We start from the raw sequence: 26,302 nt of genomic DNA on the forward strand, positions 1-26,302 counted from the left end.
GACTAACACAGACATTCGTGATTTAAAACAAACATGTAGTTGATGTAGATGTAACAAACTCTAAGTGGTGGCTATTTCCTTGCAAACAACAAATAAAATTGGCTGCAAACATGGCGGGTGTGCGTACCCTGACGTCATAGGAAACCCGCCTATTGCAAACGTTGAGGGAAACTATAACGTATGTAGCCCATTACTTACTTTTTTGGCAATTGTGTTACCGAAATTAAATCTGTAACTGTAACATGTTACTTTTGAAGAAATTTGATTTTTGTTATTTAAAGTTTTTCAGCCACTTTTGGCTAATCACAACAATGAGAATGAATGATAATGTATAGATTATTCAAAATTGTATATTAATATTTCATATGGACCCATCTCTGCGGTTCCCACTCTTTGAAAGTCATTGTCAAATGGAACGGCAAGTACGTCACTTCTAACATTTATAAATATTAAGTTCAAGAGATGAGTGGATTAAAATACCTGAAACTAACTACAATCAGTATACAAAAAACATTTACTTATGAGTAATAATGATAAAAAAGCACAAAGCAAATTACCTTTTGTGCTGTTCCCACATGGCATGGCAATACCAGATGTGATGTGGCCTGCAAAGCCAATTCGGTCTTTTGGATGAACAAAATCTATGAAGCTGCGACCCAGCCACATATCCTTTGGAAATCCCAACACATCCGTAATTCCACCTGTCGTGTACATTACAACCCCGTCGTGCATGGACACCATCGCACAAAAGCCTTCCTGAAATTGACAATGCATGAATGAGCACAACATTTCAACGTTTGTTTAAAATGCCAATTTATTACTATTGAATGTTAGTGCGGTTTCCACCATCAGACTGAAACCAAATGAAAATACGTGCGAGTTTCGTTAGTCCCAGAAAAGAGAAAATGGTTTGATTCATGATTTATTTATGTACTGTACAAGAAATATTTAATAATAAAAATGGAAGAAAATATTATGAAGTGACCTTTTTATTTAACTTATTTCAGGGGTATTCCCATTACACTGCTCAAAATTTTTGCAATAAATTAAATCTCACTTAGCTGAATTTACACTGTGCTGAATAATGTTGTAAACAGAATTAGAGTATATATTACACGTACAATGATTATTCCATTAACCTTTAATACTCAGCTGTTCCACATGTGGAACACCATTGGTAAGCTTGTTCTCGGAAACTATAGATGATATTTCTTGTCTTTTTTTTGTTCATTTATATCCATATGAAGCTATGACATACCCGAATTACAGCACAGTACAAACCTTCAGTGTTTGTCAAAAGCTGGCTTAATTTTTTAGTCGAAATGAATTTTAAAAAAAGGGGGGTTCAAATGCATGCAAATGTTTTAAAAAAAAATAGAATGAGAACTATTCATCGTAGAGAGTAGAAGTTTGTTTTGTTTTGGACTTTCACGAGACATTCCATGTTGATACAGGGCTAATTTACTCCTTTTGGGAGTCCCACATTAAACCAAAGTGAGTTAAAACATTTCAAAATGTAGCAACGCTATGTATAGAGAATGAAAAAACTGTCCCCTAATTTATCATAAAAATTATAATTAAAATGCATTACACAAAGGCATAAAACAGGATGGTTCCTGTACAGTGGCCGCCAGCAGAGAGTGTGCTGCTTGCCAACAGGCTGCTGATAGAGTTTGCGGCCATAAAATTTTGTGAAATAGAGTGCGATAGAAACTAAATATGGCACTCAACATTACGTACATTAAATAATATTTTCATTGCTTGTAGTATATCTTCGCCACTGGCATAAAAGCCATTTCCGTTTGTTCCTAAGTAGGCTGTTGGTATAGAAACAGGCTATGTGACGTAGTTACTTAAACGTACACACCACAAAAGCCCACTGTTTGACAAAAGTTTTCTTATTTTAGAATTTTTTTTAAAAAGAAAACTGCAAATTATATTTTTAAATTTTCCTTCGTGCAAGAGTGCAATTCTTTGAGAGAAAAGCACTAGGTGTCTACAGTAAATAGTTTTCCTTCTACTATGAATATTTTGAGGACATATGTTAAAACCTCACACCTCAAGAAGCTTACAGGCGAAAGGAGGCTAAAGATTACAATGGAAAAAATGTTTTAGCATATTTTTAAAATTTACTAAATATCGTTCAAAATAAACTGGATTTTCAGATAAATGACATTTGGATAAAATAGTTCTTTGTGTTCCAGAAAGACCTAATGTAAGGTTTTGATGATGAATTTAGCTTCACAAGAACAACTTCAACTAAATGAGATAAAATTCTTGATAAAACCAACAAATACATATATGATATACTCTGTAAGCTTGTAAATAAAAATCTATATAATGCCAAAATATCCTTGTACAGTAAAACACAGTTCTCACTACTTCTGCATCAAATAACTCATTTCTTCTCTTTCATGTTCACCTCTAAAACTGACCCATATTATAACTACACACTTACAATGGTTGTCGCCAAATTTGTGCGAAACCGATGCTCCATGTGTATCTAAGAGGGAAAAAGAACATGTTTTTATTGGATTTTTATTAGTAAACTGTGCATATTTTTTTCACATGTACTTATAAATCATGTATGGACAAATTCTGATGATAAATTCCTTGAATGTACACTGTTAGAGAAAAAACAATATATATGTAGGTCTATAAATCATTCCAAAAAATATATGTATATATCCCCCAGAATACAATAATTCGTTTTTAAAAATTCAAACAATAAAAATATATTTTTTCATAAAATTTTCAACCACTTATTTATATTTTCCTGAAAATGTCATCAACCCGTGTTAACAAAAAGAGCCCTTCAATCAAATTTCTTAATTTTATATTTTAAAATTTGGATCAAGTTTGATCCCCCACAAAAAACTGTAGTAAGTCTGGGTTAATTAAAGGATCAAGTGGTATAAGGGGGTGAACTTTTTGCAATATATATGCAAATATCAAGCTCACTACACCCTGGACTGCATCTTGCAGGCTACTGAGGCTCTGGCATCTGGAATTACAGTCAGTGTAATCCTTTGTGGGAGCTAGGGTGACTATACATCCTGTTTTGACCGGGACAGTCCCGTTTCAGAAGTGTGTCCCGGTCATCCTGTGCATTTTATTAAAAAGCCACCATTTGTCCCGTTTTATAAAAGTCTAGGAGTTATCTCAAAAACCAACTCTAAATTTGAAAGAGATTTCATGCTAAAGAAAGATGTATTGTTTTGTGTGTGCCCCGTTTTTTTCGCAGTGAATAAGCATGCAGTTTCTTTACGGAACTGCAACAATAATTGAAATTTCCTGCATTGTGACACCAACTCAAAAGAAAAATCATGAGTTGTGTGTCTCATATGTGAGGTAAGGTTTTTGAGGAGATTTATGAACAGCTGGTGAAGAATAAAGCTTCTCTTTAGAAGATAGGTTCCTCCGCTAAATACTTCTGGCATTACTCAACTTCAACATCAAAGGTTGATCAGAAAAGACAAGAAATGATATGTAAGTCTTATCTAGATTACAACTAGAGCCCGGAAGTTTGGCAAAATGCCTCTTTTTATCTACTGGATATATTGATAAAAATTTTCCGTATATACGTTTTTTATATTGTTTCAAATGTTTTAGAAGCCTTTTCATTTTGCCTATTTTGCCTATTTCGGACCCCACTGCCTATGTTTAATTAAAATGCCTTTTTTTGCCTTTTTCAATGAAATTGGACCATTTTTTAAAAAAAGTGTGTATATAAATTATTTTTCTCCATAAAAACGTTGTTGGCATTTATTTTTCTTCCGTTTATTATGTGAATAATTTTCGCTTTATTTAAGTAATATTGAACTCACGTATGTTTCAACATTGCTGAAGGAGAAAAGTGTGAGAGAAAAGTATTTCATGCTGAGTTAGGATATTGGCTTTCGGTTAACATTTCCTTGTGCATGATTGACTGCTGAAAACCTGTTGCAGAACATCTGCACAATTACGTCATCACGTCCAGCGTCCGTGTCAGGACGTTATTGACAAGAAACAGCACTAATGCCCAAGGGCCTTTGCATGCATTCCAAAATCAAGTTCTCTATCTTTAGTTTAGTTCTGCACTTTGGAGGGAAAGGATCGTGTAGTTGTCATCATGCCAAAATTTAGTGTGCCATTAAGTGGTAAGTTACATGGTTACGTGCGTGAATTTGGTGAAAATTGAAATGCTCTTCCCAACGTAGATTTTAACATTTTGCCAGAAATTATAGATAAAAGTAAGCGACTTCCAAATGTGCCTTTTTTTTTTGTTCATTTTGCCTTTTTTTCATTTTTAGTGCCTATTTTCCACATTATAAATGCCATTTTGCCTGCCTATTTTAACGAAAATAAATGCCTGAACTTCCGGGCTCTAATTATAACAATACCTTTCAAAACGGGAGATCATATTTCATTTAATTTTTATGGTGTGTCATTTATGTGATCCATCTTTTAATAAATAATAATAATGGTATGTTAATACTAACAATAATTTTATAATAAGGCTTAACCGATTTTCCAGGAAATGGGGGTCCTTGGGATGTCCTGGTTTGGGGTCAAAATATAGGGTGTTCCGTATAGGATGCCGAATTTGAATCGAGTGCTATTGTTTTGTTTCGAGGTTGGCAGCCCTGTTCTTACCAATGTTGGTATCTGTTGTCATGCCGATTAATGTAGCCTCAATTGTTTTGACTAGTTTGTTGTGGTTTCCTTCTGAAAATCCTGAGAACGACTGCGTGGTGTGGGTTTTGGCAGGTGGAGTGTGATCTTACACCCTGCAATTTCTTTTTATGGGGGGTTGTGAAATCACAGGTGTACGCCAACAAACCACGAACCCTTTTCGAACTGAAGGCGGAAATCATACGGGTGATTGGAGGCATTGGGACAGATATCTGCGAGAGGCTTATCAATAATTTTGTGGAGCTTATAAATGCATGCAGACTCAGTAGGGGTGGACATATGCCTGACATTGTCTTCCATACGTAAATGGGAGATGTTACTGCTTACATATATGTGAAATATAACTATTTTCATGATATTTTCCCTATTTTTATTTAATTTTCTAATTCGGCAAGCTATACGGAACACCCTTCATTATGGTCACCCGAGTGTGTCCTGTCCATGTGTGGTTGTGATGTTTTTCTATTAATCAATTTTTACTTTTCATCCTCGTATTTGAGATTAGCCGAAATTGGCAGAAAAGTGAAGTAAAATGCTAGTGATGATGGGATGGATAAACTATTCAGATTCAACATTTGCCATTAAGATCAGATCGATACAATATTTTTGTGATACTGGTAAATTTATATCAGTACTCGAGTATTATTTAAAATTTCGTATTAGTTCATCCCTACATTCATTTTTTTATTAGAAAGCGAACAATGTTTCAACTTGGTTAGTTTTACACATGAACAGATTCATTGGCAATTTATGCAAAATAGTAACTTCATTACGTTTACAACAGTTAAAATGTCATGTTACAATTATATAGTTAATTACATGCGATTGTAAAAATAATCACACTCTGAAACATTGGAAATGTATGATGTCAGCTATGATTTGTGGACCTACATTAACAGAGACCTTCGATTGTTTCGGATAAAATGGAAACCGTTCAAAAAAAAAAAAAGAAACACATTGTCGATTCCAAAAAAAGTTATAATATAAATTTGAATGCTTAAAATTAATGTTTGAGAGTAACATAATACTGTATAATAGATTAATGAAACGTAAGCTCAAAGAAACCATTGAAAATGCACACATACATACAAAAAGTTATTTTTAACTTATTAAATATATTAACATTTTATAAGAAATTATTACATCTTTGTTTTACCCACCTCTGTGATTTATTTGGGAAGCATCAAATTAAATTTAAGTATCCCTCCACTAACATTCATCATAAATGATAAGCATGTAAACAAAACCAATTACATATGAATTACTGAATTTTAAAAACGAACTAAAAAATGTCCAATCTTACCTTTGTCATCCTGTTCTCTTACCTCTGACACCCCAATCAATGAACCACCCCAATGCGGACTTATAATCCAAGAGGCAGACAGAATCTCTCGCAATTTAAAGAAATAATAATGAAAGAAAGTGAAGTTTTATTTTAACTAAGATTTTGATTTGAATGTAAACACGCACACATACACACACACACCTCCCTTTTAGCCTGGTGCACATTTGTGTTTTGTATTTTATTTAATACACATGACACACATCATAACGAATATAACTTTAGTCTCCTGTTCACGTCATATAGTACTTTAAATAGTTTTTACTGTCTTTCTACATTAACGATATGCATTTTTCTTGATTTGTCTCTCTGCCATATTTACTATAACCTATATATATAATATTTACTATTTACACATTTGATTGTTTTTCTGACTTCACACAAACACAAATGATTTTCAAACAAAATTTTTGTAAGTGAAAAAGATACACTATATTTGTGCATATTTTACTAAAAATAAATGTGTGTATATTGTCATAAACAGTTTGTGATAAAACTAAATGTGCTACAGGAGAAATTCAATCATTGTTGCAGTAAGTTAAGAAGTTACCTGTACTTTCAATATTATTAAAACAAATTCTTTCTGAATTAAGTAAGAAAATATTATTAACAATGTTCCAGAGAAATTTAGTAACTTTCCTAAATTTAGAAACTGTGAGGGTGGAACAACATACAGTGTATGAAAACTAGTCACCAGAATAAACAGCATAACATCAATTGTTATAGTCCACTACTTACTATAAGAGGTCAAAGACCGAGATGAATGGTTTACAAACCAATAAAAATGAACACCTTAATTTGAAAGTGTCAACCTTTTATACATGTGCAACTGCAAGAAATATATTGAACTTGGTAGTCAAAGCCACTAGACTGAACTCATCACTAGTGAAGGACTAAGGCATGCATAGAGCTTTGTAGAATTATGCTTTCGTTAGGTGCCTGAAGTGGAAAATGTTAGCTGGGATAGGGTGACCAACTTTCAGCCATGAATTTCAGGGAAATTTCCAAGTTTTGGCATTGAATTTATGGGAGATTTAGTCACAACAAACCTTGCACATTTTTCGCAGCACAGCATCACTCGGAAAATGTTTATGGAGTGGATAATACTAAATAAAAAAATTAATTTAAATCTTGTATAATGTACAGACAAAAATAGGGAATAAAAATTTACAAATTTGCATGTTTCTTAGTCTTAAAGCATATGTATTTGTTCACTGCTGCTGCAGAACTAATCGTTAATCAACTATTGCAAGATATTACATGACTTCCGTCCACCAAGGCGCAAGAGCTTGCAGTCAATTTGAAGTTTCGTATGGCTTGCCGAACTCGGAATGAGTTGAAATTTCATGACCATGGTTGTTAATGAAAAATACAGGAGAAGCAGAATGTGAAGATATGGGAGGATCCCCACAAAATTAGCTCCAATACTCCAGGGAAATTTTGGAGGGTTGGTCACCCAAGCTGGGTGGATGTTTGGTTGAGCCTTCAGATTAGCTGGGGGAAGCATGTGTGACAATGGGGGGGGGGATGCTTTGTGAAAATTTTGCTAGTTTTGCATCCACCTTTACTTTGAACACTGCTTTTGTTGCAAAACTATAGTGTCTTCAGTACACACATCACCAATACATGGTTGGAGCATGGTTCTGCTCACATCACCTTCAAAATTCGCAGCAATTGAGCATGAATGGGGTCCTTCCTTCACATGCACCCCCCAAATGCCTTTATGGCATCTTGCAATGTGTAACAAGTAACTTTACCTTTCAATAGCTTGTGAGATAAATTCCACTCATATCCACTTTATATTGACTACCTCAAGCTGCTTTTCAATCCAAAAAAGATTGGTTCACCACAGCAGTGGTTAAATTTGGATGGAAACTTCAATGAAAAACCTAACCACATTTTTGCATTCTGAGAAACCATGTGCTCTATCACACAGAACTGCAATGCATTTTAAGTCAGACTCACCACAAACCAATCCAGAATTAAAAGGCGGTGGTTCACCTATACCAACCACCACCACAAGCAAATCCATCAATAGTTCCCAGTTCAGAAGTCTCAGGCTAAAACTTCATCATAGTTGTATTTTGGCCTAGGCCTGATGTAAAAATAATTTTGTTTCATGTTTATTACTTGCATGATGTAAAATAAAAACACAAAAATGCTATTGACCTATTTCTTGCTACATTACAAATAGTTCACAGTTGCACATGCATACTTGTTCATCATCTTAATATACATGTTCTGGCATTTTTTACGATGAGGACTTATAAATGTCATCTACTCTGCTATGTAAACTAATTTCATTAATTATTACACATGAATGTTTGACAATGAGTACTTCATACACTATTCTTTTGGGCCCCCCTATGTCAAATCAACCAACTTTAATCTCAAATTGTAGTGATATTTTTCTATTGTTTGAAAGTCCTCTGGAAGTGAACCAAAATTGAAAAGTGAATCAAAATTGAAAATCTCTAAATTTTTGGCACAACATTCCGTGAGGGCCAAGGTCTGCTTTCCAACTACTGGCCTCACTCATTCATCCAACCAGTTATTATGGAGTAACGTGTGGTCAGCACGATGTACCCCCCCCCCCCCCCCCGTCATTGTTGTAGGCTTTCTTTGACTGGATTGTGCTACTTATTCATAACTCCCCAATTCCTCACGATAGTTGTGGTCACCTGTCTAGGGTGACCATACATCCCGTTTTGACCAGGACAGTCCCATTTAGGAGACGTGTTCCGGTCATCCCGTCCATATTTTAAAAATCCTCAATATGTCCCGTTTTATAAAAATCTACAAGTTTGCTCAAAAATTAGATCTATATTTGAGACATTTCATGCTAAAAAAAAAAGTCGATGGTATTTTTTAAACTAGTGTCGTGGAAACGCTGTTTCAAGGTGTCCATAGAAATTTGTTACTTTTTAAATTTAGCATCGCTTTTCTGCCATTTTTGGGTAATTGCGCATAATTATCCAAATGCTACAATTTAGTCGAGAAGATTCGAGTGGGCAGCAGCAGTATTCTTGATATTTTCATACATGAAATATTTTTGGATTTTTGAACTATACAACAATTTGAAAAAAATCATTGTTGAAGATCAACTAGTAGACTAGATCAAAAAATTACACCAGCACAACTCTGTGTGTTCAATAGTTTCAAAGTTAAGACAATTTTTATATCTGAAAATGTTTGCAAAATTTGACACCTTTTTTATTTTGAACAAGCAACAACAATGAAACTATTGACCTGAAAAATTCAGAAATTAAGTTTTGGTTCTCTCCAAGGGGACTTTCAAATAAAAAAAAATCATGAAAATATGAGACTGACTGGAGTCCAAAAACCTAGTTGATTCGACACAGAATGACCATTTCCAAACACACACGCATCACTTATACACATGTAGCATGTACTTACATACACACACATACTCCAAATAAATATAGATGGTCGGAAAATGTAATATGTTGCATATTTATATTAACTGTTGCTCAAATACGAAGAAATGTTATTAAACTGTAATAACAACACAATCCCAACCGTAATTGATACATCACACAGAAAATATGCAGATTAAAATTACAAATTCATATCTAGAATGTAGTTACAAAGTAAAACATTTCGAAAAACTTATAAAATCAAAATGCATATATATCACAAAACAGGTAACTATGGCAAGTCTATATGGATTACTGTTATGAAAAATTGTAATAATAACAAAAATCATCACAGCATGTGTGTATTCTACAGAAACAACTTGAAATTACATTCAGATCAAAGTGCTTACTTAAAATCATCGTTAGCAGAGGAATACTTCAGAGTTATTATTAGTAACTGGCTTTTTCCCTGCCAATTAGTAATTTATTCATATTTCAGCTTAGTACTTGTAGCATTATTTATAAATCTTGATTAATCAGTTTGTTCTCTTAGCAATATAATTTTTCACTATGTCCACATGCAGATCAAGTTACAATACCTGTAATTGTCCTTACCTCGTTTTGTACACATTCTTCGCTCTTAAGACAGTTGATAATTTGTTCCTGACTCTTCTGGTCGATGGCCGCAACAGATGATGGTAATTCACTTTCTTCAGGGATGGCTTGAAAAAAGAAAGTTGAATATTTGAAAATGGAGCAGTTAGCAAATGACTAATTTTTTATGATCTGAACACAATACAGGTAAAAATTGTAAGTTACAGTTTTCTGAATTTTTCAGTTTAAAACATATTTTACATTAAGGTTTGGCACACAGGAGATGTATTTGCCATACACGGGAGATGTACTAAGTAACTCTTTAGCTTTCTTAAACCTGAAGGTTTATGGCTGCAGCAACACAAGCCTTCCATGTGTCCCTATCCTGGGCAAGATCGATCCCATCATTTCCATCCTTACCGATTTCCTTCACGTCCATCTCAACATTATCCCTCCATCTTCATCTTGGCCTTCCTACAGGTCTCATACCATCAGGTTTCCAAACAAGAATCCTGTAAACTGTTCTTTCCTCTCCCATTTGTACTGTGTAGAAGTTTAAGGAAAAAATACATGCTCGACCAGGACTCGAACCCAGGTCTCTGGCATACCGTGCCATTTCTCTACCAACTGAGCTACTGAGCCATCCCTGGCTTTGCCTGATTTTTCAGTCGCTGTTTTTACCATGTGAAATTGTCTTTGTCAGGCCATGCTACCGCAACAGTATCTGTTGACACCTAGCTTTCAGCAGAGACAATTCACAAAAACTTCGAGTTGCACAATAAACTTGAGACTTCCCAATGCACAAATTTACTTATCTTTCATGGCTTCCTCTTGTTTTTAGTGCATAGTTAAACAAAATATAGCTGGCAGAAGCCAACTGCACAGAGACATCGACCTGAACTAAAGATTTGGATTTGGTAGAGTTGTTAAAGTTAAAAGACGCCATTTGATTATGCAGGGGGGAAAGTCTGAGCTTGTTTCAGGATATATGGATATGGGTTGAGATTTATTTAAAGGGGTGTTTGGGGTCAACTTCCCTCCATCGAAACTTCTGGCATGTTGGAAACCGAAGGTTGCAGGTTCAGAATTATTGAGAGAATAAAGTTTGAATATCTCACCTGCAGGTGCTTCTTTGTTCTTGAGCTTCTTGATGCAGTTCAGCGTCTGAGAAATGGCTGCCATCTGAAGTGCCTTCGACTCGATCGCCCCACCATGACTAGGAGTTTCGGTCGTTGTTGACAACCTCTGCTGATGATGCTCATGACTTTCGGCTTTCAGCTTCTTCTTCTTGTGATCCTTGTCCTTCCTCTTTGTTACTGGAGGCTGAGGTCCCGCTTCAATGCTGAAAGAGATCATATTTCAAATACTTATATAGAAATCCACAACCACCATTTAAATTCAACACATTTTTGAGCCTTTACACTTGCTAGATCCTTCCATATAAATAGTTTCTAGTGGAGTCAAGGTGTTAAAGCAAAATGTATATATTTGCACTCTCTTTTAGAGAATCCCCAGTGGATCCCATTTTAAACTGTAGGTCCAGTCCAGATTATCCTTTCTGTGCATAAAGTGGACTGAAAAAACAAACTTGAAATTTTATTAGAAAAGAGTTTACGTGATCATTATTATTATTATTCCCTTAGCATACAGCACCATGCCATGATGGCACATTTAAGGGATGTGAGGGTAGGGTCCCACACATTCTCGATCTCAGCCATTTTGGAGGTTTGATCAGCATGGCGTTCCGGTCGCCTTCACCTCACAGGGTTGCCCCAGGTACCCATTGATTTGAGGCTAGGTGAGCCCCAGAGCTGGTTTGTGCGGGGACAAGGCCGAAAAAATTTTCAACCTTAGATCACCAATCCTTGGAATCGAACTTGGGTCTCTCGAGTGGAAATCAGATGCCCTACCGACTTGACGACCATGGCTTAATATTATTGTTATTACTATACTGTTGGCTCCGCCATGGGTGTGGCCCATTTCTGAAAGCCAACAGTCAGCTTCAAAAAGTTGAATCAGTTCAAAAACTTTTTATCGGGTTATGCACAAAGTTTAAAAAAAAATTACTATGACCAATATTATTCTGAATGGTTAACACAGTTGAATATGTTTACCTTAGAAGAAAGAAGAAAAATTAAAAGGATAAATTTTGCACAGAAATTTTTAAATTTCCAAATACTTTTTGAGTAATATAAAATTCCCAGATATTCTCAGAGGAATATCTCAATTCCCACATGTCTAAATAATTGACTGAGTTGGTGTTTTAAGTCCACTTTATGCACATTAAGGCTAATCGGGACTGGACCTACAGTTTAAAGTGGGATCCGAACCACTATGAGCCTCCACTGGGTATCGAATCCAGGACCCCTTGATTGCAAGGCGACAATGCTACCACTGCACCATCGGGGAGGCACAAATGTCTAAATAAGGCCAAAGGTTTAGTAACTGAACTTGTTGAAACATACAATTTGAATTTATGACGATGTATATGATAGTATAATCCTTTATAACTATATATTCAATTCTGTAATTTTGTATGATGTACCTGGTTGTAATCGCTCTCATCACTTAAATAAAATATTTTAAAAAATCAAATATTAGTATATACTTGGGAAGACTCTTGTACACCCAAGGACAAAATAAATGGAAATTGTATGTCACCATTTTCATTCAATCTGTTTTTCACAATATGATCAAGAATTGAAATAACATCAACAAGAAGAGGACAACATCTGATTCGCACCTACATAATTCCATTCCTTAAAACAACACAGGATGTAGAAAAGAATGAAAATACACATGGACAATTTGCTTGTCATTGGCTGTACTTGATCCACCAGATGGATTATTTATCCAGCACCAGCACAACACATTTCTTTACATTTTACATTTCATACAATTAAACTGAACTGAAATGCATAGTTAATTTTGTTATTAACTTTTACATCATGTCTTATTCAAGAAAGATGTTTGAAAGTTAGGAGGATTAAAGTTCTTACAAAGACGAAGTTCTCATGATAATCTCATTTTTGGAATTTTGGAAAAAAAAAAAAAAAAAAAACACATTTCCTGTCCCCAAAAAGTCTAGTTGAAGTGGTAAGCAAAATTTGACTCACTTCAGATTGCACAGGGTGTTTCAAAAACGTTGTGTAATACTCTGATACGTTTTTTTTTTCGGAAGGGTAGAAGGGCACCTAAACAAACAGAGACGTCTTTAGTAACAAGAACTTGGCCTTTAGAAGTTAGAATAGTGCTATACAAGCTTTTGTTATATGTACAAACATTGTCGATCCATTAAGCTTTGACGGAAACAACGGGAATTGACATTATTGCATAAGCATCATCACGTGGACAGGATGGTTACATAAACGAGAGCAGATCCTGGGAGACTTTCAAAAGACCTGTCACTGTCGATTGTTCCGTGTAACAAAAGAATTCCTTGTGGGATTCATGCCTCATTGATCGCAGTCTGAAGCTTATTACGAAATTCGTAAATTGTCTTTTTCAGGTGTTTTGCCCGGAAACTGGTTTGCAGCGCTTCGTGGATTCTTCCGAGTTTCTTATTCTTTGGAAGGCGGCGATAATTAGATTCATCCACGAGTAGGGTAAAGGCCGAACCAGGCGGAACTAGATATCGAGTAGGGATGCCCTAGTTGGCGCTGGGCTGGCTACCTGGCTGGCTGTTAGACTGATTTTGGCAACTAGATCATGTTCTAATTGCAACTGGCTCCTCTGCTAGATGCTGTGGTAACAGTGATTAAGACCGAGAATTTGGTCATGTGAAGATAATCTGCGATTTTGGCGATGAAAAGGATTCTTCTGTCTGTTCTTTCTTACTGTTGGTTGTTTTTGTTCGCTGCTCGATAAATAAAATGAGGGGCATTTGTGTTCATTAATATTTAGGCAATGAGATTTGTACACGACAGATGTAATTAGTCGATAATGAAAATATTTATTACTACTACTCAGGGGGTGCCCACAGGGGGGATTCATGACGTGCTTGCATCATGGGATTTTTTTGGGAGGACAAAATTTTATAGTTTAGCTACCATATCTTCACCCAAAAATCGTTTCGTTTGATTGACTTGTTATATTTTTAAAGTTATGGTTATTAGATGTTCAGCATCTGCTTCATGATTTAACAACATCCACAAGAACACTATTTCCTGTAGCAAACAGGAAAGTGAGCAGTGCCTCTTCCTTCTTTAGTCTTTTAATTTCAACAGAAATGAAAGATTTCGAATGTTATGCGCCTCTCGATTGTTGGCATCTCGCCCATTGATAAACAATGTCTAGTGCTTTCTGTGTGGTAGCTCAGAGTCGGCTCAGAAATTCCGACATGCGAGCTTCAGTTTTAGTGTTGGATGATTTCAGACACGATTTGTTTCTTGTAAGTTTCTTGTATTGCTGTGCTACGACTGACTGGATAATTGTAAAATACTGTCTGTTTTCGTTGTGTAAAGCATATGCGATTTCGGGGATGGGGGAGGCAAGGCACACTCTGCCCCCAAAATTCACCGAGAGGAACATATATTATGTATATTTACATACATAAAATATTGTTTATCCCAACCTTATTCCCCCAAAAAAATATTCCAAGTTGCCGCCTCTGGTGTAAAGCTTACGAATTTCGAAAACTTAATTTTTAAAAAATCAAGTTATCGACATTCAAATAAAAATCAATTACTGTGTGTTTGTGTGTGTGTGTGTGGAAGGGGGGGGGGGTTGGGATGAACAATTCTTTTGGGAGGATTTTGAATAACGACTCTGGGGGGGATGCGTGCAGGCCAGAGGGGGGGTACCTCTGCTACTACTATTGGTGAGCCCAACTTAAGAGTTCAGTATGGGGCTTATGGGGACAGTGTTGCTGCATGGTGCGCAGTGGAAGAAGGCTCCGGCGTGCAACGAACTTCTGCTGTAGTACACGCCGCAACAAAAGTTAGTGATTAACGGAACGGGCACTGTTCAATACAAGAATACAAATCCTTTCGCCATGATTTGATGGGAAGCTGTTCTTTCATGCGGCTGTGGTACAGAGTAATGACGGTCCATGGAGGGAGATTTGCAAATAACTGTTCCCGAATATACTTGTCATACGTCTTGCTGTCCATTTCATCGTGTACGTTGGCCGTGTTTTTCCCCTTTAAGTCCACTTTTTGCACAGAAAGGCTAATCGGGACTGGACCTACAGTTTAAACTGGGATCCGAACCACTATATGCCTCCAAAGGGTATCAAACCAGGACGTTACCACTGTGCCATCGGGGAGGCCTGTTTCACATTTATCGGCACACTGTCTCGTTTGAGACAAAACCGTGTTCATTACCGGCATGCACCAAAGCAAATCTCTCCCCCCGACCTGTAAGTGCTCGCAAACAACTCGTAAGACCGCACAGAAAGTCTTGTTGTGTCTTTATTGTTTTGTCCCTCTATTCGTTTTGCACAGCAGCAGCTCGACAGTCATAGGCGGGTCTAGATTATTTTTTTCTGGGACGTGCACAGAATATGCTGTAAGCATTACGTAATATTGGAAATATAATGTGCAGATTTGCAACTTATTCGACACATCAAAGAGTGCCCTTATATCAGTGTTGTGCCCAGTGTTTTCGAAGGGGGAGGGGGGTAGTACGTATACTTTTTAGTAGCTGGTCCTCATATGCCATCTTCTCTTGCTGTTGACCCTCTTCTTTTAGGAATACTTATCCAGGGGGGGGGGGGGGTTATGACCAGCATATACGCCCATTGGACACGTCACGTCATTCACATCAATATAATTGCAAGAGTTCGTTCTAGGTGTAATTTGTGGTCAGATGAACTAATCGGAACTGAGCCTTCAATGTATAATTCATCCTAGAATGTACCTCCGCCAGGAAACGAACCCAGGGCCCTTCGATCATAAGGGGATAGCATTAGCAGAATTTCCGTCGTCGCATTAAAATCAAGTGATCCAGGGTTCGATACCTGCTGGAAGCACATAGTACTTCGTATCTCACATAAAACTGTAGGTCCAGTCCCAACTAACCTATCTGCGCATAAAATTAGACTTAAAACTCAATCAATCAATTATTAGTAGAGGTGTGAAATAAAAGGAGTTATATTGTATTTTTACTCATATGAAGGATAATTACAGAAAGGAGACTGACATTCTTTTAACTATCTATGAAAAATGGCTCGATCATTTTTTTTTTTTTTATCTTTTAATATAACGCTCTCAATACTTTTCATAATACTTAGTCATAATTTTGGGAGGGGCAAGTGAACCTCCTCCCGAAAAATCCGGCAATGTATTATATACAATGTACCTGCGAAGTTTCGCCGCACATCGCTTCGTATTAAAGTTATATTCGAAGTCGTTACCTCTTGACGTTTTTTCTGCTCGTTTGGTGTTGCAAGAGGACCTTTAATCGCTTCGCTATTAATTTTGTAAACAGTTTTGAACGAAATTCCAGTCGTTTCAGTATTTTCGCTTGCAGTCCAACTAACACTTTTACCGGGATTTTTCTGCTTGAAGTATATTTATATTTATTACAATTTGTCTCTCTTTACTTGTAAGGACTCTGGACACTTTTATGCTTGATAATACCACCCCTTGCCATTTTACTGTTGTAGAATAATTATAATAATAAATTCCTTCAAGAAATACCCAACATGAGAAAGCGCGTACGCAAACAACAAACCACTTGACCCCCGACAGGAGCCTATTCACGAACTTTTGCCTGGCCATTCCCCGCCCCCTTCCCTCTTCCCAACACGTGTTTGCAGCAAGTGGCAACCGTCGGACGGCTGTTAGTTTTAACTCCCCAAATCGCGGTAAACACAAGAAAGGAAAACGTCTTTTTTTGATGGTCCGAATTGCAAAAGAAGGTGTAAACCATCAAAGCCTTACATTTCCTCTGGTTTTTGCTTATTTATTATTTTATCTTCGAATGATAACGACTTTTGTTTCTGACAGAAACACCCTTGTTTAGGGGTGGTGATCTCAAAAGTAAAAGCCCATAAGGGCCCATACTGAACTCTTAACTTGGGCTCCACTATAGAATAAATGTTCGACATATTTAGTTGCTCACCGCCCGCAGTAGCTCAGTCGTTAGGGCGTCTGACTAACATGCGAGAGGGCCGGGTTCGATCAAGCGGCTCTGGCGTCCATCCAGCTTCGTATGAAGTGGGTACTTTGAGGAAACTCTGGGGAGTAAAGGCGGCCAGGGGCGTGGTGCTGATCACATCACCCCCCCCCCCCACCTTCGGCCGTGATCAAGAAAGTGTAGGGCCCTAACTCCACACCCCCCGATATGCCTTCATGGCGTGGTGCAAAGCACAGGGGAGCACTTTACTTTTTATTTACTTACATATTTAGTTGAACATTTTTATTTTATTTTATTGTATTGTTTGTGAATCAAACCTGCGAATCTCGTGTATGAATACAAATCAGAGATATATATTTTTTCTAAGTCAGGGCCTCCCCGATGGCGTAGTGGTAACGTCGCCGTAGAGGCCCCATGTCCTCAAATGAACTTTGACGATGTAGTGAATTTACATTGTTTCATATAAAATTATATTTTCCCTTTGCGATTTTATTCTATAATTGCATGAATAGTGTATATTTTATTATTTTTGATTGAACTATTTCAATGCGGGTTTTATGTAGCACTTTGTGTAGAATATGATTTCAGTGTTTTTGAATATTTTTAACTGTCAAAACAATCCATGAAAACATTAGATTAGTTGTTAATTTGAAAGCACCATGGTCCTATAAACTCGTAATAAACCGTAAGTAAATTATTATTTACTTTTATACGATGCATGGCCTCGGGCGAGTGCCCCTACCGCCCCCTTGGGCTGCCTTTGGTTCGCCCTCTCGGGTTTGCGTGCATTTATTTCTCCTCCGCTGCTTACGTGGAAGATAGCGAAGTCGAAAGTCACGTGTCGTGACAGGCTCTCGCAAGTGTTGCGAACTATAACACTTTTCACCAACTCTTGACAAGCTTGAAAAGCAAATAAATCCCTTTCAGTTTATGTTGAGATAGGTTGGTCGCGATTGAACCATTTTAAAGTGGGACCATAGGCGTAGTTTGGTAGGGCCTAGGGGGGCTTAGCCCCCAGAGGTAGACCTTAGCTCCCCCAAACGCATGTGGCATATGCACAAAGTAATTAAGAATAGAGAAAATGCACAAAATGAACTTAAATATTATCACGAAACTTTCATGTGCTACTGCTTTCGTGCGTAAATCTCACTTAAGGAAACAAATTCAAATTATGTTTTGTTACATAATACAACAGAAGATAGGTATGTACACTTTATATAAGACACGCATGTTCCAGACTAAGGTAAAACATTTTTTTTTCAGACATCTGACAATTCAAGTTGTAGGCCTCGCGTATATCGTATGCCCCATATTACAATTATTATTCTATATTCTAAAGAACAGATGTGTTATTTAATGAATTTGAAACCATCTATAATAGTGTGTTCTTTCACAAAAGAGACACACTCGACACCAACACAATTTCATTTATTTTGGACAAGATGAGTGGGGATACCTGTTTCCCAAGGTATGATGGTTTTCTTAATGGATAAATGTTTGAATAATGTTAGCCGCCCCTCCCCCCCCCCCTAAGTGGCCGGACGAAATTCTGCATATGAGTGGGATCACAACCACTGTGCAATATAGTTCCAGCGGGAATTGTACCCATGGCCGGTTTGATTTCAAGGCGACTGCTTTAGACTCTTCGTTCTAGAGGTATACCCTGTCCCATCTCTCTGTGGAGCAGTCGAACGTGAACAAGTCTCTGCGCAAGTAGTGACGTGAGACGGCTCCACCAATGAACAGTGAGAGGAACGGGATTGCGTAATGGAGGGGGGAGGCGACAGGAGTTATCCGCTTTCCCTGCTAAGCTCTCTTTGCCCACTCGATTTCCCTCCCCCTTCTCTGCTGCTATGCGCGGCCCTGCTCCACAGTTAGCTGGGACAGCGTATAGCTGAAGGAACAAAAATATTGAAAGCTCCAGAGGGTAGATGAATAAATGCCCATTTAGCCCAAATATGCATTTTTTGGTACGGTACTGAGCTGTAACTAAATATGATTGTCGTGCCAGGAAATATCTCCTTGGAGTTGGATTCCAGCCACCTGATATACCCTTTAACACAAACACAATGATATAAAGAGAAGCAGTGGCGTGTCCAGGATTTCAAAAGAGGGGGTTAAATATACTTTTCTAGCAGTCACTCCTTATTTTCCCATCTTTTCCTACCTTCGACGTTCTTTTTTAAGGAATACTGGGCCAAAGGAAGGGGTTATGGCCCGCACCAACTCCCACCTCGCCCTTGGGCACGTCAATGGAAAGAAAACAAAACTTCTGACTAGGTTCATTTCAAGTCCATTTCTATGCTCAAATAGGTTAATCGACACGGTTCTACAGTTTAAACTAGGACCCCTCTCCATTAACTGACCCCTAACCCTTGATTACAAAGCGACAACATTATCCTCTACGCTATCTTGGAAGGGTTGTGTCCTAATTGCGAACAATCGTCCTAATTGCGAACACATAAAAGTGAAATAATTCCATGTCCTAATTGCGAACACATGTAACTGAAATACCACAAACAAGGTCAGTTACCCGGGGAAACAGGTAGTTTAACCTGATTGACAGCGTTAACAGCAGCGTGATATGTTTTTAAATTTGAGTAAGTGATATTAATTTTAAAAGTTAACAATTATATTAACTCTTTTCAGTTACGACTTGTGTCGTATGTACTCGTACAGAAAAGAACAGGCCACACTTTGATGATTATTAAAATTGTTCATGCTTCGCCGACGACTTTTAATCATGTCGGATTTTCTATATAATTCTATCTGATATGCTTCAATGTGAACTGCAACTGATAAGCCAACAGTTACCATAAGGCACTGACTTGTGTCAAGTCTGCAAGTGAGTTAAACTGTCAGGATGTGTGAGAGAAAGTTGTACTTCCCAAAGTACAAAAATGTGTTCGCAATTAGAACACCACCCTTCCAGGTAATATAGTGTTACTCGTGTTCAGGTAACAAGTGTTCGCAATTAGGAAGCCCAGCGCACGCAAAATATAGCAAAGCGAAATTGTAGTGACTTCTTTTTTAAGTGGGGAACATCAAAGTTTACACTTGATTGACAGTGAGATGTAGAACTCGTTCCATAGGCTGTAAGTTCAAGTGCAGAACCTGAAATGAACCTCTTCTGTCTAACTGTTGCTATAGACCAGTTCCCAGGAGGAGTTACGAGGAAATGACAAGGAAACGGAGGCTTTAAAGGAGAAATCGAAAACGTCGGGGGAAGGGGGAATGGAAGCTATCAAGACGCCTGCCTACTGTCACGCACCTTGCATATGCACTCAACGTTGCTCCCCTGGTGTCTTTGTTTCATGTCTGTCCGCGACAGTAAATTACAGTGGAAGCATGGATAACTATGGATGAAAGAAAACCAGTGATGGGCCGTACACTATAAGTTTACGTCTACATGCGTTTCTACACGTAATCTACGCGTAGATTACATTGGGTTGTAGTTTACATAGACTACGTAGACAATATAAAGTGCATTAAAATTAATTTTCAAGGCTTTCATGAAAGGAAAGTGACATTTTCAACTATATTGGTTCCTAACGAACTGACAAGAATCCTATTTACAACAAAATTTATCTTCTCTTCTATCATCAACTATGGAAGAAGATAAATAGTATTAAAAAACAACAGATGGCAGTCGTGAGGCAAAATTAGTCTTTTTTCCCATAAAACACTAGAATATTTCCTATGTTAGGTTTTTCCTGGGCGAGAAATTGTTCGAATTTGGAAAGGAGCGTATGATGGGGATGAGTGATATGTTGATGAAATTGATGAATGGACACTCACAAACATCCATGCCCAGGCCGGAATTCGAACCCGGAACCCCTTAAGCAAGAAATATATGACTGGTGGTACTCACCTACTGTTAAGAGTAGAGGGGTGTCCGCCATAGCCACTGCTACCGCTAGAAGAGCTGTGATGTGATTTGCTGCTGCCGCTGCTGGAAGACAGAAAATCAACAATTAACTGTAAACAATTTAATTTTTCATGCACACTGTTTTATTGTCAACTACACTAAGTACATATGATTTCACTAACCCACAGATTTTAAAACACGCGTTTGATCCGCAGTGATGGCGAAAATCACTAGTTCCAAACAACGCCTTCTTACTATGTATAAGGCCTGTGCAAAGATTCCTTGTTATTAAACGTCATAGGTGGAAGGTTTTGGATCTCAACGTGATATCAGACAATTGCAAATGTTTATTTGTAGACTTTATCCTCACACGCTAGAAATACTACTTTCAAAACTCATTTTTATACTTATTTAACACATTTAGAGATCTTAAAGCTGATATCGTGTTGTGGTCCATGACCTACAACTGATGGCGTAGAATGTACACGAAGATTCTGCGCTCAGGCCTTATACATAAGAAGGTGGTGTTCTAAACTCATTATAAACTGTAATTTAGTCTTTTCAAAGTTCTGATCTGTTTCTCGTTAAATTCGTTTAATCATAGCTCACCGTGGCATGTGCAGTAGAAATAAGAATAAAATTAACTAGCGAATTCTGCTTTGATTGAAGCCTGAAGCTGCGGGCTAAAGAGGCTCTAATGCGTCGTATAGGATTATGGTTAGGGACCTTAATTTTTCGGTTCAATATCATTTTTCTCAAAATTTGAGTTTTTATTTTCGCATATTCATGTGCCAATATATCAACAATTATACCTTATGTCTTCTGCAAAACATATCAAATTGAAAGAAAAATCTGGAACTTATTTAATTTATCACGCAAAGTCTTAATGCTTGTTGAATTCGTCGAGTTGGGAAAATGGGTGTGCAGAATAACTTTTAGATGAGTAACTACCCGCCACTGGCGCCGTCCCTGTCCAAAATATTACCATGAGATGGGACGCACTTTGCTCTTACGTAATGGAAACCTATGTATTTTCCGTGACGTCGATAATGAGATAAACACAAGGTCACGTTTAGCGCGTAGAAACAGAGCAGCTGTCACAACACTGATAACGCTGCACGTTGCATCTGTTCGCTCCTGACAAGATATCAAGTGCCTACGTAAGGAACCTCTCTGTGCCCACTGATCCCACAATGGATGGCATTCCAATAAGGATCACGTGATTCTGATAGTAGTTCAAATTGTGTGCAAATGTTATAAACGCTGTTTCGCCAGTAACACCGGCTTCTCCATACGGGGTTTCAGTAAGTGTCCACATAAATGTATGTCTTTGAAAGAGCATTTCAGACAATTTTTGAACATTTTAATGTGTGAAGAGATTTTCTCGGGATTATGAATCAGGTGATTTCCGGGTAGGAGCTTTCGAGAGCTAACGCCACTCTCATCTTCAGGAACTGAAGTCTCATCTTCAGAGATTCAGTGACGTTAGCTCTCGAAAGCTCGGAAGCCTACCAGGAAATCACCTGGTTGACATTCCGAGAAAACTTCATCATTTGCCACTAGGAAAGCTTCAAGAATTATTTTAATGAGTGTTTTAGCGTTTTAATTCAATGTTTTGCAGGCAGACAGGAAGCAGTGGGGCTCAGCCCCCTTGACATTAGGTAACACTATTTTGTAGATTTTGTTTGCAGTGAAAATGTAGACAGCACATATAATTTTGCTCACAAATTTGGTGAAGGATAAATTCACATAACATGAACAGCAGCTATTTCATTCTTTATCTGTACCTTCGCTGCTCCCTTTAGACACAAATCTGTGACTTTGACCAAATTCCCTCCGCATCTGCGTCATAGGTCAACAGATCTCAAGTTTTGGGACGAAGGGGAATTTCATTGCTTCGGCCAGGGTTGGAATGTACTGTAGGCACTATGATTGAATATTGTGCATTTATTCTTGTGATATAAATATCGGTATCATCAAAAGTAATATGGAGTGTGTAGTAAGGGATGATTTCAGTAGCAGTCAATTAACACTTCAAGTGATGATTTAAAAGATATAGAAAAATGTAGTTTTTGTGTTTCTAAATTTTATGTAAATTAATGACCCCCACACACACACGCACATATAATGTACCTTCATTTAACACTGTTAAACTTTTGAAAAATGGACTTGGTTTACGAAGCCCCCCCTGATAACCTGTGGGCCCCCCTGGAGATCAATTCTAGCTACGGGCCTGATGTTTTTTTTTTTGTTTTCAACGGACACATATTTATATTCACTGTTCGGAAAGTTACTCTTTAAAAGTATTTTATTTACAGTTAATATTACTCATTTTAGAAATTACAGCAGGGACATAATCGTTTAAAACAGAGATATAATAGAGAGATATGAAGGCACAAGAAAAGAAAAATTAGGTGGCAAAGAAATGAATACAGAGAGAAGGAACGAAGATGAGTCAAGATATGGACAGGAAGAGAGGGGGGAGGCTTGGGTTCGATAACCAGCACCACAGGGTGGAAATAATTCAACGAATGAACTTTATTTAGAACGAGAAACAAAGGATGAGGAAGTGAAAGGCAGGAAAGTGAAGAACGAAGAAGTGAAAAAAAGAGAATGAGTTGACTGGTTTTTGTTATTTAGCGTCGCTTTTCTGACTCTTTTGGCTAATCGTGACGATGAGGATGAGTGATGTATAGAGCCCGGGACTTTCATGTCCTATAAAACTGTAAAATATATATGTAACTATGTCATATAAATTGGAAAATATGTCAGAAAAATGCAGAAATATTCCCAGTAAAGTCAAAAATATGTACAACAGCACTCTCGAATTTCTCCCATACCCGATAGAGTAGACTAGGGGCTGTAATGTATAGTCAGATTATTTTCTGACTCCGCGAGTCTAGCTAGTGAGCCTACCGACAGCGAGGAGCGTGAGGATGAGTGTCCGCGATTGGTGTCGGGTTGGAATGACTTCAGTAGCTCGCTTGTTGATTGGCTCTTCGGAAGTTGTGACTCGCTCCCAAGCTGCAAATGCACAACAGGGATGTTATGGAAATAATCTTACTTCTACCGAATGTTATTTTTACTTTTGACTGATTCTTGTGAAAAGCGAAAAAAGCAAAGATATGAGAACGATTCCCGTGCAACAATGAGAGAGAACATTTTTCCTCAATAATGTTTGCATGGCTATCAATTGTCGGTGGGATAAAGATTATTGTTCTGTACTAAGAAAAGACGGCACCTTTCTTCCTCCGTAATTTCCATATCCTGCCATCGACAATATGAACTATCCGTTGTGCTAAAGCTACGAAGAAAAAATTATGTGCGAGAGAATTACGAAATTATACAGAAATATGTCTTATTACAACAAAATTAATTGAACAAATATGTTGTAAAAACGCGAAATTGGTGAAATATGTCAAAATATGCTTTGTCAAGTTTGTCTATTTCGGCTGATTTTCATCAGATATGTAAAGATCTCACCCCAATATTAGATCCGAAGCCAAATAAAAAAAATGTTATAAAATAAAGTCCCGGGTCCTAGCTGATGTAATTTACGTTTTCGAACCCGGGTACCCTGGCGTTTCAGCGCGTTGCGATAACCCCTTCACCAAGGAGGTCGGCTGAGAGAGAGGATGATAGGGAATAGGGTAGAGTTAAATACAAAAAAATAGGAGACAGAGCGAAACGGGAGCAAAATGCAAACGAGTAAAAGAGAGGAAAGGAAAGAAGAGTGAAATACAGACAAAAGTCTCAAATATCGTCCGTTCTGTATAAACGACCAGGCTTACCTTCTCTGTGATTGGCTGTTGCAACTGTTGGAGTAGGCAGAGTCGGATGCTTTGGTCGTCTTCGTTTCAGATTCCGCCATTTTTCCACCTAAAAGCAAAGAAAGAAGTTTGGTGATTATTGTTGAAAAATCGTAACTATGTATTAATAAAAATAAACCATTCTTATTCTGTAGTAGTATTATTACGAGGGATGATCGAAAAAAAAGGATACAAAGCATATAACTTTTGTTTTATTCACTATAACGTAACGAAAATTTATGTGTAAATTAATAACATGTTTGTCATGTTGCGAGTTTGAGGACTTCGGATTCTGACCATGTATACCCGAGAAGCGGATATTTAAAATGGTGACTCGTCTAGAAAATTGGTCAAGAGTAGAAGTGAGGGCAGTGGTGCATTTCCTGTGGGCCAAAAACACTTAACCGCTGATATTCATAGGCAGATTGTGGAGGTGTATGGGGAGGGGACAATTTCAAGGCAACATGTAGCGAAGTGGTGTCGTGCCTTCAAAGAAGGACGGACCAGTATTGTCAATGACAACCCTGGACACAGCGGTAGGCCCAGTACCTCAACCACTGACGTGAACTGTGCTCTTGTGGATGAGTGTATTCGTGAGGACAGAAGAAGAACATTAAGCTCAATATCAGCTGAGCTGGGACTACCATTTGGTTGGCTGGCCACCATTATATGACATGTGATGATGTCAAAAGAGCTGCCTCACGGTGGCTACGAGAACTTGACGCGGATTTCTGTGCAACCGGTATTTAAAACATCATCTACCGTTGTGACAAGTGCTTGAACAAAAAAGGTGATTACATCGAGGACTAGTGTTGAGTGCCCTCCATCATCAGGTGTGTTGATCTTCCAGCTATGTCTAACACATACGCCATAATAGGATTTGTAACCTTTTTTCGATCATCCCTCGTATATATCCATGGGGAGACTTTCAACTAGAACATCGTTTCTCAACCTGTGGGGCGCAACCCACTCCAGGGTCCCGAGGGGGCGTTTGGTGGGTTCCGAAGTCGGGCTCGAAAATGTATTTACTGTGTCTTAAAAACCTATTACATTTAAATTACTAAGATATATTGTTATAACAATTTTAATTCAATCCGTTGTACGTAGTCTTCAACTCTATATTTCTGTAATTCGCGCCATTGCTTTTTACAGGCATCTCTCTGAAGTTGAACTCAAGGGAATCATTTAAGTTTCGGTCGCAGCAGAGAGTTCTAAATTATCTCTGTGTCACATGCATGTCGACCGTCATTCTGATGAGGCGTTACAGTTGCTCATGCGGTTCTACACCTCATATTTGTGTGAAAAGGGATTTTCATCCCTGATTCAAGTGAACAGCAGGTACAGAAATAGATGTGACGCGTATTCAGATTTATGTTTTCAATTTCAGCGTATGTTTAGTTAGATGTAGAGTAAATTAGTCTTTTAAATTACATATTTACTTTTCTAGAATGAAGTATGTGTAATTTGTTTAACGCTAGAACACTACCAAGGGTGCGGGCCTCCCCGATGGCGCAGTGGTAGCGTCGTCGCCTTGTAATCTAGAGGTCCCGGGTTCGAT

General features: G+C 37.7%; 1 protein-coding gene across 1 annotated transcript in view; it reads right to left on the reverse strand.

Annotated features, from left to right (window-relative positions):
* Nucleotides 1-26,302, reverse strand: part of per (period circadian regulator) — a 72,272-nt gene that overhangs the window by 37,920 nt on the left and 8,050 nt on the right. Inside the window, 6 exon segments of the mRNA XM_083114785.1 lie at nt 558-756; nt 2,459-2,503; nt 10,009-10,115; nt 11,106-11,329; nt 20,939-21,019; nt 24,727-24,814. Coding sequence (XP_082970911.1) covers nt 558-756; nt 2,459-2,503; nt 10,009-10,115; nt 11,106-11,329; nt 20,939-21,019; nt 24,727-24,806 — 736 coding nt within the window. The 5' untranslated portion in view covers nt 24,807-24,814.

Source organism: Lepisma saccharinum, chromosome 29, assembly GCF_977018435.1.
Source record: "Lepisma saccharinum chromosome 29, izLepSacc3.1, whole genome shotgun sequence".
NCBI classification, from domain to species: domain Eukaryota; kingdom Metazoa; phylum Arthropoda; class Insecta; order Zygentoma; family Lepismatidae; genus Lepisma; species Lepisma saccharinum.